At 38.5% G+C, this 14425-nt stretch overlaps 1 protein-coding gene across 1 annotated transcript in view; it reads right to left on the bottom strand.

Moving 5' to 3' along the window:
• Positions 1–14425, bottom strand: part of CAPN13 (calpain 13) — a 239059-nt gene that overhangs the window by 117316 nt on the left and 107318 nt on the right. Inside the window, exon 2 of the mRNA XM_044659593.1 lies at positions 4446–4682. Within this exon, the coding sequence (XP_044515528.1) occupies positions 4446–4682 (237 nt within the window). The remainder of the gene's footprint in view (positions 1–4445; positions 4683–14425) is intronic.

Here is a 14425-nt window from a genome sequence, read left to right as displayed (position 1 = left end):
AAGTGCCTAGAAGAAACTTTGAGCATTGCATGACTGGCTCCAGACTGCTAACCATGTGGTTCTTTGATTGTCCAAAGAGATATTCCAAAGGACATTAATCAACTTCTGCCTCCCATTTGGTGGGATCCTTTGGTGGATTTCTGCCCTTTGTTTTATGCCTATAGTGATGGCATCCAGTGAGAGACAATACTTAATGGAGAGGCCCTACATACTCTCCCTTTGAGATCAATATAATGTTCTGTGAAAACTGGCCTGCCCTTTGCTTTTCCATTTTTTCCCCTTATTTTAGGTGACGGAGATTAATCTAGAGGTTCTGAATATGTGAATTTCAAATTTTCAGGATGGTGAGTCCTTGGGAATCTGAGCATTGAGGCTTCCTAGCTTCCCAATATTCCAGAATCCCAGCGTATAGGAATCTGAAAGTTGAGCTCACAGAAACTTTTACAGTCTAGCAATGATATTTTGAGGTGTGAGGTCTTGATGGAGGACTTAACAGACAAAGATAATTCATTAATATATAATCTTGGCAGGGCAAATTCTATTTGGAAGCTGTTCTAAATCTGAGCCCACTCTCCCTGGGACCAAGGTGGTATAGGGGTGAGTGGCCCTCAAAATGTTGTGGCGAAAATGTTTGTACTTTCGTTATTGTTCTTTCTAAAAGTAAATATCCCTTTTAAAAAGCTAATTAATACTAAGTGATTAAATGAAACTGGCATTAACTACTCACTGGCACCTCACCATAGAAGGAACACAGCCAGCCAGAGACCTTAGAGAAGAGACTAGCCAAGTTCTAGGGGTACTCTTTGAACCTTGAGGAGGGAGACATAGGTAGCTGGCTCTGAGAGAATGGACTAGGGCAGTGATGGTGAACCTATGGCAAGGGTGCCAAAGATGGCATGCAGAGCCCTCTCTGCAGACCCTTTGCCAATCCCTCCCCTCCATGCCCCAGTTCATTACTAGAAAGGCAGAGGGACTTGGATGGAGCTGCTCCCCTCCCCCTCTCCACTGTGCCTGATGACATTTTTTTTTTCACATCTCCCACCCCTCTGCCCAGCAGCCCAATGGGAGAAATTCCTCCCTCCCTTGTGTGAGGTAATGGGGGAATGGGGCATGCCACTTGGTCTCTGCGGGGTGGAGCCCAGCACTCGATCTCTAAAGGGTTTGCCATCATTGGAGGGCATACTCACCCTACAGCTAAGTACTTTGAGGGTAGAGGCTATTTTTAAGCTGCATCTCTACTCTTAAAGCCTATACCTTGACTTGCCCATAGCATTTAGCAGCCTCGCACAATGTTGTTTTTTGTTGTATGTGATATTTGATTCTTCATGGCTCCATTTGAGGTTTACTTGGAAAAGATACTGGAGTAGTTTGCCATTTCCTTCTTCAGCTCATTTGACATATGAGGAAATGGAGGCAAATAGGGTTAAGTGACTGGCCCAGGGTCACACAGCTAGTATCTGAGATCAGGTTTTAGCTCAGGTCTTCCTGATTCCAGACCCAGTGCTCTACCCACAGTGCCACCACATAGTAACATGGAGGAGGTGAATGAATATTTTTTGGATTAGATTTTATTGGTGATTGACCTTTTCATGGTGAGCTTTTGAGGACAGACACAAAATCCATTACAGGACAGCATGGTATAGTAGATAGATGACTGGACCTGAAGTCATCAGAAAACTAGATTGGAATTCCACCTTAGATGTTATGACCATGAACAAGTAATTTAAATGTTCTTATCCCCTTCATATGGATAGGGAAAATAAGGCTAATAATATCGGTATACCTATCCATTCGGGGTATAGTGGAAGTTAAATGAGAAGATATCCTTTACAGATCTCAAAACACTATATGAATCTATTGTTTTTATTGCTATTGTAGTGCTTTCTTGCTCAGTAGGACATTCCAGGACATGTTCCAGTAGTCCTTGAGGGTTTTCAGGGCCATCTCTAGGCCATTAGAAGAAGTTCTAGGAATTAGGAAGGGGTCTAGGTTTAAACCTACCTATAGCATTTACTGCCTAAGTGACCTTGGATAAGAGTCTTAACTTCTCTTGGCTTTAACTTCCTCATCTGTGAAATGAAGGGGTTCGACTAGATGGCCTCTAGCATCTATTCCAGTCTTAAACCTAAACATAGGGAAATTGAGAGATGATCTGACTTCAAAAGCAAGAGAAAATAAGAGGATAAGTTTGTTTTAGACCTGTGAGGTACTTGAAGGAAACCAGAATGGAATAGTTTCAGATCCCAGTGATAGATGGTGGAAAAAGCACTGGAAACTTGGAGTCAAATCTCATTAACTAGCTGTGTGACCTTGAGCAAGTCCTTTCCTCTCTCTTGGCCTCATGTAAAAGAAGGATGGTATACTCTCAAAGATCCTTTTCAATTTTCTCTTTCTATGGCAGTAGAAAAATCAATCATTCAATCAATTAAGCTTGAAATCAAAGTAAAGGGTTTCACAAAAAAAGAAAAATGTACAGAGTCATGCCTGGATTGTAACGCAAGAGTCACCTTTCACAAAAAGCCGGTACATTTTCCAAGCAGTGAGGCTAGAAACTTTTAGGAGATCAATCAAGATTTACACTTCTGTGAAACAGAAAAAAGTCACCTGACAGGTTTTAAAAGGACAAATATAAGCAAGTCAGGGACTCTGATAAGGATTCCATATGCTAGGCAAGAGCTGAAGAAGCTCATGGCTGAAAAGAAGAAAAGGGGATAGTTTGTCCTTGATGATAGCCTGCTCCAGTTTGAGTTCCTTTTTTTTTTTTTTTCTTTAAACTCTTATCTTTTGTCTTAGAATCAATGCAAAGTATCCATTCCAAGGCAAAAGAATGGTAGAGCTTGGCAAAATAGGATTAAGTGACTTGTCCAGGGTCACATAGTTAGGATGTATCCCAGGCAAGATTTGAGTCCAGGACCTCCCATCTCTGGATTTAACTCTATCCACTGAGTCACCTAGCTGCCCCCAGCGTGGGTTCTTGTGTCATTGATTTCTCTATCCACCACATGGAGAAAGGATTTCAGGGTGATTTCAAGGCTTGGTTGGGTACTAAGTGACTAACTCTGTCAAAATAGGAATGCTATAAAATCATCAATGCAATATCTACAATCTCGTTTCTCTAAGTACCTCCATAATCAAAAGAGGAAAAAAAAGATGAATTCTAAAGTAGTTGAAGTTTGAAAATAAAAAGGGGAAATATAGCTATTTATCTATGTTTATATACTATATATACATGTGTACTTATATACATGGATGTAAATATATATATATCATGTATGTGTGTATGAGAGAGAAAATCTCAGTATAATTTTAAGTTTTAATAATTAAAATTTATTATGTCTTGGAACATCATACATACATTCATAAACACACACACACACACACACACACTCACACACACATCTCCATATCAAATTCAGAAAACCCAAGTGTGAAACTTAGTTCTGGCACTATCCGTGTGATTTTGGTCAAATTACTTACCTCTATCTTAGTTTTCTTCTATATTACAAATAGAAGGGCTTTTTGAAAGTTTAGATTAATCCTTCAGTTTTAAATCCATGATTCTATGATATAATAGGAATGGGTACTCTCATATACCTGACAACTATCTATTAGCCTTCACTTAAAGGCCTACCTTGAAAGGAAACATAGTACCTCCAGAGGCATCGCATCACATTCTCCTTTTAGATCAGTGATTCTGAAAGTGGGCGCCACTGCCCCCTGGTGGGTGCTGCAGCGATCCAGGGAGGCAGTGATGGCCGCAGGTGCATTTATCTTTCCTATTAATTGCTATTAAAATTAAAAAAAAAATAATTTCCATGGGGCTAAGTAATATTTTTTTCTGGAAAGGGGGCAGTAGGCCAAAAAAGTTTGGGAACCACTGTTTTAGATAGATCCAGTGATTAAGAAGCTTTTCCATATATCCAGCCTATTTCTGTCTTACTGTAATTTCTACTCCTCACTATTAGTTTTGCATACTGGGTTCTAATCTCTCTTCCAAGTAAAGAACCTGAAGATCCTTGAAGCCAATTATTATGTTCCCCCTATAAAGATTAAAATGAATATATAATAACTTCTTTAAATATTATGTTTTTATAGATTTATTAGTAGTCTCTAGGAGTAAAGGAACAAAAAGGTAACAAAATAAAATCTACCTGTTCAAACAGCCTGTGTTCCCAGCTGCAAGCTGCCATAGGAAGGAAAGAGAGCTAGTCATGGAAGACCACCCAGTGTATCCCATCTACGTCAGCACGTAATGACTCCAGGGCTCCAGGGTAATGTAGTTCAAAGGCAAAAGATTTAAACCCAAATCTTCTTTTCTCTAGGCTGAACACCCCAGTTCCTTCAATTCATCCTCATGTGATAAGAACTTAAGACTCTTCATCATTCTCTTTATCCTTCTTTATGCTTTCCTGCTTAATTTTCTTATCAATGTGACTCAAACTCACCTTTGGTCTATACCATACAGGGCTTGAAAGATGCTTTTCACTCAGGAGTCTGTACCCTATGGCACTGTCATTGGCTGGGAACAAGTCATCTTCGAATAGCACACCATTCCTTAAACAGTGATCCCTCAAGGAAGCAAAGTCCTGATTTTGGAATCGTACGATGTTATCCATGGCACTGGAATAACTTGTCCTTGTCTGGTTGTGGAACATGGCTTCTCCAAACTGTAGTACCTTGCCCTGTTAAGAAAAAAAGAGAATTTTGGCTAGAGTGAGTCACCTATTCTTTCAAGGTCTCCTCTGGCTTGTTCCAAGCATATGAAAATGTTTAGATAGCACTGACCTCAACATGCAAGGAGGCTATTGGAAACCCAGTCAAAAAAGTGGGTACATTGAGGCACTGAGATACCTTTACAAGGACAGCACTGCTGAACCCCAATATTCTTTTGCCAAGAAATGCGATAGTCTCTCAACAGTTTCTTCCTTTTTCCCTTCTCCTATTCTCTCAACCAAGGGAATACCAGCTTTAGATAACTGATTGGATTCAGGGTTTCCCATAGAGAAACAGAACTCTGGCCCTAATGTCAAAGGGTTCTCATCAGCTGAATTAACCAGTTTCAGGAGAGAAATATGAATTCAATCAATTGTGTTACAAATATTTAGTAGGCACCTACTTTGTTCAAAGCATGATGCCAGACACTGTGTACAGAGATGAATAAGATATGTTTCTGCTTTTAGGGAATTACAATTTAAGGTATTTTTAATGTCAAATTTCCACGTGAGTTTTCCTAAGTTATATGATCCATATCCCTATTTCCCTCTCCCCTCCCAGAGCCAACAAGCAATTCAGTCTGGGTTAGACATATATTATCAAACAAAGCATTTCCATATTATTCATTTTTGTAAGTGAATTATCTTATAAAACAAAACCCCCCAAACATATACCCAAATAAACAAGTGATAAATCATGTTTTCACCAGCATTCCTACTCTAACAGATCTTTCTCTAGAGGTGGATAGTATTCTTTGTCATAAGTTCTTCAGAACTGTCCGGGATCATTGTATTGTTGATACCAGCTAAGTCTATCACATTTGATCATTCCACAATATTGCTGTTACTGTGTCTAATTTTCTACAGCTTCTGCTTATTTTACCCTGCATCGGTTCACATAGGTCTTTCTAGATCTTTCTTAAATCATCCTATTAATCATTCCTCACAATAGTATTTCATCACTATCACGTATGACAATTTGTTCAGCCACTCCCCAATTGAGGGACATCCCTTTAGTTTCCAATTCTTTGCCACCACAAAAAGAGCAGCTATAAATATTTTTTACAAACAGCCCCTTTCCCATTTTTAAAAATCTCTTTTGGTTACAAACCTAGTAGTGACATTTTCAGATCAAAGGGTATGCACAGTTTTATAGCCCTTTTGGGGCATAATTCAAAATTGCTCTCTAGAATGGTTGGATCAGTTTACAACTGAAAAGCAATGCATTAATATCCTAATTTTGCCACATTCCTTCCAAATATTTATTATTTTCCTTTACTGTCGCATTGGCCAATCTGATAGATGTGAGGTGGTACCTGTAAGTTGTTTTAATTTGCATTTATCTAATCAAGAAGGATTTAGGGTATTTTTTATAAGGCTATTGATAGCTTTGATTTCTTCATCTGAAAATGCTTATTCATATCCTTTGACCATTTATTGACTGGGGAATGACTTGGATTCTTATAAATTTGACTTAATTCTTTATATATTTGAGGAATAAGATTTAAAGCATGTATATATTAACAGTTTTACAAAATAATTGTATTTGACGATTATAATACAAAATATTATAAGTACATAAAATATTGTGAATAAAATCCCTGAAGAGTTCACAGGAGAAACAAACCACTGTTTGGGGAGTAATCAGGAAAGAATTCCTCAAGGAGATTGGAATGTGTGCTGACTAGGTCTTAAAGGATAGGTAAGATTTCAATAGATGTATTAAACATGGAGGTAGGATATAGATGGGTTATAGGTATAGGTAATGGCATGAGCAAATTCAGGGAGGAAAGTAATTCACTTTTGGAAAACATAAAATACATTTGCAAAGGTAGGTTGTCATGAGATTGTGGAGGACCTTGAAGGGCAGACTACAAAGTTTGGACTTTATTTGGTAAACAATGAAGAGGCCCTAAACATGATTAGAACTGTAATGTACTAAAAATAATCCGATGGAATTGGAGGAAGAGATTAAATTCAGGCAGATGATTTAGGAGATGATTTCATTAGATCAATGAAGAAGCAATGACAACTTGAAATAGGGTGATGACCTTTGGAATGATATGGAGGGGATAGATGCCAGAGGTATTGCAGAGAGAAACTATAGAATTTTCTTGCAGGTTGTAGAATATAAGAGAAAAGAAAGAGGCAACATTCATCCATTTGCATCCTGGGCCATTGGCAGTCTTCCTGACTTTTGTCTTGCCACTGGATTCTGATGACTGGAAGAAAGATTGAGGCTGATGACTTTGTACAATTCTGTTTTATTTAAATCCAGTTACTTCTGATTCTCTATCCTGCTTCCTACAGGGGTTGTTCCAATTCTCTTCTCTCTTTAGATGTCCTATATATATATATATATCCCTCCTTTTTCTCCTAGCAGAGGACCTAAACTTATACTTCGGAGTAAGTCATTTGGTCGTTTGGAGTGAGCTCCTTCTTATGTCCTCTATATTTTAAAAAAACCTTGATGTCACCTCTCATATTTTCTTTATTCCATCCTCTGATAAAAAGGTGATCCTTCATACTATCGAAGCCAACCCTTCTATATATATTCTTAAATTTTTTTTTTTTAATTTAAACCCTTGCATATTGGTTCCAAGGCAGAAGAATAGTAAGGGCCAGGCAATGGGGGTTAAGTGACTTGCACAGCTGGGAAGTGTCTGAGGCCAGATTTGAACTCAGGACCTCCAGTCTCTAGGCCTGACTCTCAATCCACTGAGATACCCAGCTGCCCCCTATGTATATTCTTGATACTATATCTTCCAATTTCCTCCAGGAGATTGCTTCCACAATTATTCTCTCCTCCCAACTTCACCAGTCTTTCACCTCTTCCTTTTTATTGGTTCTTGCCTTGCTATCTACAAACATGCCAAGGTGTCTCTTATCCTCAAAACAAAAATAAACAAACAAACAAACAAACAACAACCACACCCTCTCTTTCTACCCTACAATTACCTCAAAGTCTCATACCATAGCTTTTTTCCTTTTCTCAAACAGATTCCTAGAAAATTCTGCCTTCTCAGGGGCAGCTAGGTTGCACAGTGGATAGAGCACCAGGCCTGCAGTTAGGAGGACCTGTTCTCAAATCTGGTCTCCAAAATTTCCTAGCTGTGTGACCCTGGGCAAGTCACTTAACTCCAATTGCCTAGCCCTTGTCACTCTTCTTTCTTTGAACTGTTACTGAGACAGAATGGAAAGGTTTAAAAGAAAAAAGAAAGAAAAAGCCACCATCTCTTATTATATCCACTTTACCTCTGTACATGTACTTATCAATCTTTTGCAATCTGACTTCCAATTTCATTTTTTCCAATGAAATTGTTCTTTCTAGATTTACCAATCATTTTAATTTTTTTTGGAAATATCTTTTATTTTTATATCATTTTCTTTTCCAAAGGTAGCTGTCTCCTTCTCCTATTCGGAGTAATATACATCTTAACAAAGAATAAAAAATAAAAGAGGAAAAAGAACAATTCAGAAAAACTAATGAATGCAACTACGGAGTCTGATAGTGTATGTGATGCTCCAACCTGTATTTCTCCACCTCAGCAAAGAAGGGAATGAAATATATTTTGTCATACCTTATTTAGGCCAAATTTGTTTATTGTAATTTTTTAACATTCTCTTTTTAAAAAATGTTTCCATTTACATTGTTGCTGGATTATTGTAATTTTTAAACCCTTAACTTCCATTTTAGAATCAATACTATGTATTGTTTCTAAGGCAGAAGACTGGTTAGGGGCTAAGCATTGGGAATTAAGTGTCTTCTGCAGGGTCACACAGCTAAGAAGTGTCAGAGGCCAGATTTGAACCTGAGAGTTCCCATCTCCAGGCCTGGCTCTCAATTCACTGAGCCACCTTGCTGCTCTCACTGTTGTAGTATTGTTTTCTAGGTTCATTTTGCATCAATTCATGCAAGTCTTTTCATTCTTCTCAGACTTCTTTATATTCATTGTTTTCTTGGCTGTAATAATATTCCATTGCTTTTTTTCATAGTAATATTCAATTACATTCTACAGAGTAATATGTCATTACATTCTAAATAGTAATATTCCATTACATTTTCATGGGCAGTAATATTCCATTACATTCAGTACCACAGTATTTTAGCTGTTTTTTAATTGATGGACATGTACTTTGTTTCCATTTCTTTGCTACAAGAAAAAAATGTGACTAGGAATATTTTGTTTTTTCTGGGACTATTGTTTCTGTTTGTGATCTCACTGAGATCATAGAAGTGGGTTCTCTGGGGCAAGAGGTACGAACACTTTACTTAATTTCTTTGTGTAATTCCAAATCGCTAGTTACAATATTTAGACAAATTCATAGTTTTACCAATGAGACTAGGCTGCTTGTCTTTCTCCACTGCTGCCAATAATCTCCTTTTAAAATTCTTTTCATTTTTATTGGCATTGTCAAATGATAGTCTTTTTCTCACTTCTTCGCCTTGTCTTCTTTGCAGCATTTGACAATGTTCACACCTTCCTAGGTCTTTGTGATATAGTTCTCTCATGGTTCTCCTCCTAACTGCATGACTAATCTTTCTTAGTATTCTTTGCTGTGTTGTCTTCCCTAATATCCTCAGCTCCACTGTAGATGTAACCCTTGTTTATTCTGAGCCCTCTTCTCTCTCTCTCTATTATTTTTTTTATTTAATTTTTTTAAACCCTTAACTTCTGTGTATTGGCTCCTTGGTGGAAGAGTGGTAAGGGTGGGCAATGGGGGTCAAGTGACTTGCCCAGGGTCACACAGCTGGGAAGTGTCTGAGGCCGGATTTGAACCCAAGACTTCCCGTCTCTAGTCCTGACTCTCAATCCACTGAGCTACCCAGCTGCCCCTCTCTATTATTTCTCTTGGTGACATCATTAGCCTCCCTGGATTCAGTTATTATCTTAATGAAAATGACTCTCAGATGAATATGTTCTTTCATCATCTTCTTCTTATGCTCTAGTTCCATCTGAATCACCATCTTTTAGGTATTTTGAACTAGATGGCTTATAGGCCTCTCAAAAGCAAAATGTAGAAAACATAATTCATTTTTTTTTTCTCAAAGACCCTCCACAATTCCTAACTTCTCTTTTTCTGTTAAATGCACCACTGGATTTCCAGTCACCTACAGTGTTAACAGCTGAATTATTCTCAACTCCTCATTTTCCCTTTTCACAGATCAAATTATCAAATCTTGTGGATTTGACCTTCACATTTTTTTCTATCTGTTCTCTTTCTATTTACATGGTTCCCATCATAACAATAGCTATTATTGACACAGGGCTTTAAGGTTTTCAAGAAGTTTTACAAATATTTTTCCATTTTATTTTTATAGCCCTTCTGAGAGGCAGACATAATTATCAACCCCATTTTACAGATGAGAAAACTGAGACAGACAAGGGGAAGGTGATTTGCCAAGAGTCCCAATTTGTTAGAGGTCAGATTTGAACTTGAGTCCTCCTGATTCCGAGTCCAGCACTCTATCCTCTGCACCATCTAGCTGCCCTAGTTAAGACTCCTATCATCCTTAATTAGGACATTTGCAAAAGCCTACTAATTTATCTCCCTATCTCCAGAGTCTCTCCCTCCTGAATTTATCCTGTGTACAATTACCAAAGTAATATTCCCCAAACACAAAACTATGTCGCTCCCCTGTTCAGTGGGAAAGGAACAAACATTTATTAATCAATCACCTAATATATGCCCAACACTTGGCTGAGTGCTCTGCATATTTTTATCTCATTTGATCTCTACAACAACTCTAGACAGTAGCTTTGGGAATAGATGCTCTTATTGTACTCATTCTACATTTGAGAAAATTGAAGCAAAAGAGATTGTTACCTACCCAGGGTGCCAAAAATAATGTGTCTGAGGCTGGATTTGAACTGAGGTCTTCCTGACTCTAAAACCAGATCTCTCTCCACCTACCTAATTGTTTAATTTAACTCTTGCCTTCCTATTACCTCCAGGATCAAATACAGATTCCTCTGTTTATCATTTAAAGCCCCATAATCTGGCTCCAACTGACCTTTCCAACTTTATTGTACATGTTCTCATTCACACAGAATATGATCCAGCCTCACTGACCTTCTTACTGTTCCTCATGGAAGAGCCACCATTTTCTTTTCCCTTCATGACTTGGCACAGGATATCCTCTATGCATTTAATTCCTTCTTTTCTTCTCTTCAGATCCCTAATTTCTTTCAAAGCTCAGTTCAGGTCAAGTACTATTTTGTATATGGATTCCTTCCAGATCCCCTACTTCTATGGCTGCTAATACCTCACTCTTTCTAAATAACCTTGTAGTTATTTTCATTTGTTTATTTGTTACATGTAAGAGCTCAGATATCCACATCCTTCCCTTCCCACGCTAAAGGCAACATTTCATATATATGTATAAAATTATGTCTTGCTTGCTTTCATTTATTTATTTATTTATTCACTCAGCTATTTATTTGTTTGTTTATTTATTTGTTTTTGTATTTATTTATTTTTCTCTTCACACCCACCAGATCTTACTTTGTAGAATGTAACCTCTGTGAGTGCCTAGGTTGTTTATCTTTTGCCAATGTGTCTTCAGTGCTTAGTGCAGCGTTTGCCAGATAGTAGACTTAAAAAATTAATTAAATAAGTGCTTAGGGACAGCTAGGTTACACCCTGGATATAGTGCCAGGTCTCGAATCAGGAGAACCTGGGTTCAAATGTGACCTCAGAAACTTTCTAAAAAGCTGTGTGATCTTGGGCAAGTTTCTTAACTTCAATTGTCTAGTCCTTGTCGGTCTTCTGTCTTAGAGTTGATACTAAGACATAAAGTAAATAAATATAAATATAAATAAATGAATAATTGAATGATTAATTTTCCCTCTCCCCTTTCTGCTTTTTCCCATGTTGGTAATCCAAATGGACTTCTATAAATCAATGAATGAATGAAGCATTTAAGAGTTTGTACTATGTACAAAGTACTGTGCTAGGCATTTGGGATATAATAGCAAAAATATTCTGAAAAGTAAGACAATCCCTGTTCCTGAGGAGCTCACATTCTAAAATGGGGAAGTTTTCATATGGAAGTTTTGAGCAGCAAAGAACTTTGGGCATAGCAGCAAAAGAGATGGTAATGCTTCTTCTACAATGTCATTTTCACTGTATAAAATGATATCAGTTTCTGATGTTGAAATATTTTTGGTGACAAGTTCTTCTTCAGTGGCAGTGACTGCAGCACATGTACAGAAGCAGATGCCAGGGTGCATCGCCACAGGGACTTACAATGACAGCTGAGGGCACTGGGAAGAAAGTAATGCTTTTTTCCAGAACTTTTGGACTCAGAGTTTTGGGCTTTCTCGGTCAGGATCATAGAGGAGATTGTGGTCAAATTGGTATTGAGTTTGACTGGTGTAAGTTAAGCTATCTCCTTGTTGCTCAGCTAGGCTGGCTTGTCTACCACATGGGTGACGGTGGGGATGAGTGGCTTCTTTTCATAGGAGTTGCTCTCTTGGATAATGAGTATGAGGGCTGGGCTGGAAGCAAGACCAGTAGTCTGGAAGATGCTGCCACTCCCAGAGGACCTATGACTATGTGCTCTTTGGTGACATCTGGTTAGCAATTGTCTCTGGTTGTGATGAGGAATGTGGAGTCCCTTCATTATGATTTCTCCTGTCAGTGATGGCTGTGGGAATTAGGCTGGAATCAGTATCAGTGATGTGAGTGATGCCTACTCATTTAAGTAGTTTGCATTTGTTGGCATACCACTTTAGGATTTTCAAAGAACTTTATATATGTTAACTCATTTGAATTTAAATGAATCAGGAATGTTTTATTTTGTCCCAAAGGGAAGAAATAGGACTACTCTGTGGAAATGTCTGAAAGGCAGATTTTAATTTGATAAAAGAAAAAAAAAACTTTCTAACAATTAGAGATACTTCAACATAAAATACTTTTTAAAGTGGTTAACCAGCTCCTTCTAATTGAAGTGTTCAAATGGAGACTAGATGTCCATCTGAAAGAATTACTGGAAAAGGACAACCATTATGAAACTAATGGAGTTTTGGCCCTACTATCTATATTCAATAGGCCATATTTCTACCCCAGAAGGTATGTTACCTCCCTATGGCAGGTACTATTTCTTCATCTTGCCTTAATGTTCTCTACTCTACTCTTTCATGCCACTCTGGATCCCATTACTAAGCCGATTCCTCTCTTGACATGTCTGAACTCACAATGTCAACTCTCCCAACCAACACACATATATATCCTTTACTGTTTTGCCCCAGGCGAAAAATCCCTAGTTAGAACTCTGGATGGGTGCTGAGGTCCCATCTAAATTTAACTATCTTTGATGATATTTCTGCATTGGATTCTAAATGTTTAATGGTCCTAGCACCTTATTTTCAGAACCAGAATATACAGGGATCTCTTTAAGCCAAGATTTAAATCTGCAGTGTTGGTTTTCTTCTAAAAAAGAGAAGTAAGCTGGGGTTGTCAGAACATAGCTTTCAGTCCAAAACCATGGTGCCTATCAAATGGACTGTGTCTATCACATTATAATAGCAATAGGTGGATTTCCCTTCCCTTCCCTTCCCTTCCCTTGTCTTCCCTTCCCTTCCCTTGTCTTCCCTTCCCTTCTCTTCCCTCTTCCCTTCCCTTCCCTTCCCTTGTCTTCCCTTCCCTTCCCTTCCCTTCCCTTGTATTCCCTTCCCTTCCCTTCTCTTCCCTTGTCTTCCCTTCCCTTCCCTTGTCTTCTCTTCTCTTCTCTTCTCTTCTCTTCTCTTCTCTTCTTCTCTTCTCTTCTCTTCTCTTCTTTCCTCTTCTCTTCTCTTCTCTCTCCCCTTTTCCTCCTTCTTCTCCCCTTCCCCTCCTCTCTTTCTTTCTTCCCTTCTTCTCTTCCTCTCCTTTCCATGAAAAACGAGAAGAAAAGCTAAACCATTCCTGCTCTAGAGAAATGTTCATTGTTCTCTCTTGACTGGTGTTTTTCAGTACAATGGAAATAAATCTGATGTAATGTAGTGGAACACAACAAGGGGATGGTTTTCCTCTTAACAAATACTCATTTGAAATGGTGCCCGAACTCTGTTCAAGGAGCGATCTGTTTCCCACAACAGTGTTCCAGCAAAACCGATTACTAATTCCACAACTCAAATTAAAACTAACAGAGCTTGAAGGCTGGGGCTGACACACGCTCAAGGCTGACAGGGAACAAGAAAGGACGGGAGTTGAGGGGGGTTGTGCATGCACACTGGCGTGTGTGTGTGTGTGTGTGTGTGTGTGTGTGTGTGTTTTTAATTACATTGTTTAACACATTGAGAATAATTTAGCCACCCGAGTGGAGAAAATAAAGGCACTTAACTGCTCTCTGGTGGAAAAGCTCTGCAGGAGCTAGCTGCCTCAGGCTACATGAAGCCCTATACACCTACAGGGTCTCCCACCAGGAGAGAGGAGGCATAGAGAGAGGAAGAAAGTGCATAATCATCAGAGTGGAAAGAACACTGGCTTTGGAGTCAGAAAGCCTGGGTTCAACTCTTGCATTGGCTTGTACATATCATTTGGGCCCTAGTTTCCTCATCTCTAAAATGTTGGCTATACCTCTCTACCAAAAATAACCATGGTAGCACTTTTTGTTAGTCACAAGGAATTTGAAAAGCAGATGTTCATTGTTTGAAGAATAACTAAACACATCATAGAGCATGTGTATGATGGTATATCGTTGTGCTTGAAGGAAAAGGTGACAGAAT

This window comes from Gracilinanus agilis, chromosome 2 (assembly GCF_016433145.1).
Source record: "Gracilinanus agilis isolate LMUSP501 chromosome 2, AgileGrace, whole genome shotgun sequence".
In the NCBI taxonomy this organism is placed as follows: Eukaryota; Metazoa; Chordata; class Mammalia; order Didelphimorphia; family Didelphidae; genus Gracilinanus; species Gracilinanus agilis.
The sequence above is the reverse complement of the archived record's forward strand: the minus strand, read 5'-3'. Positions and strand labels throughout refer to the sequence as shown.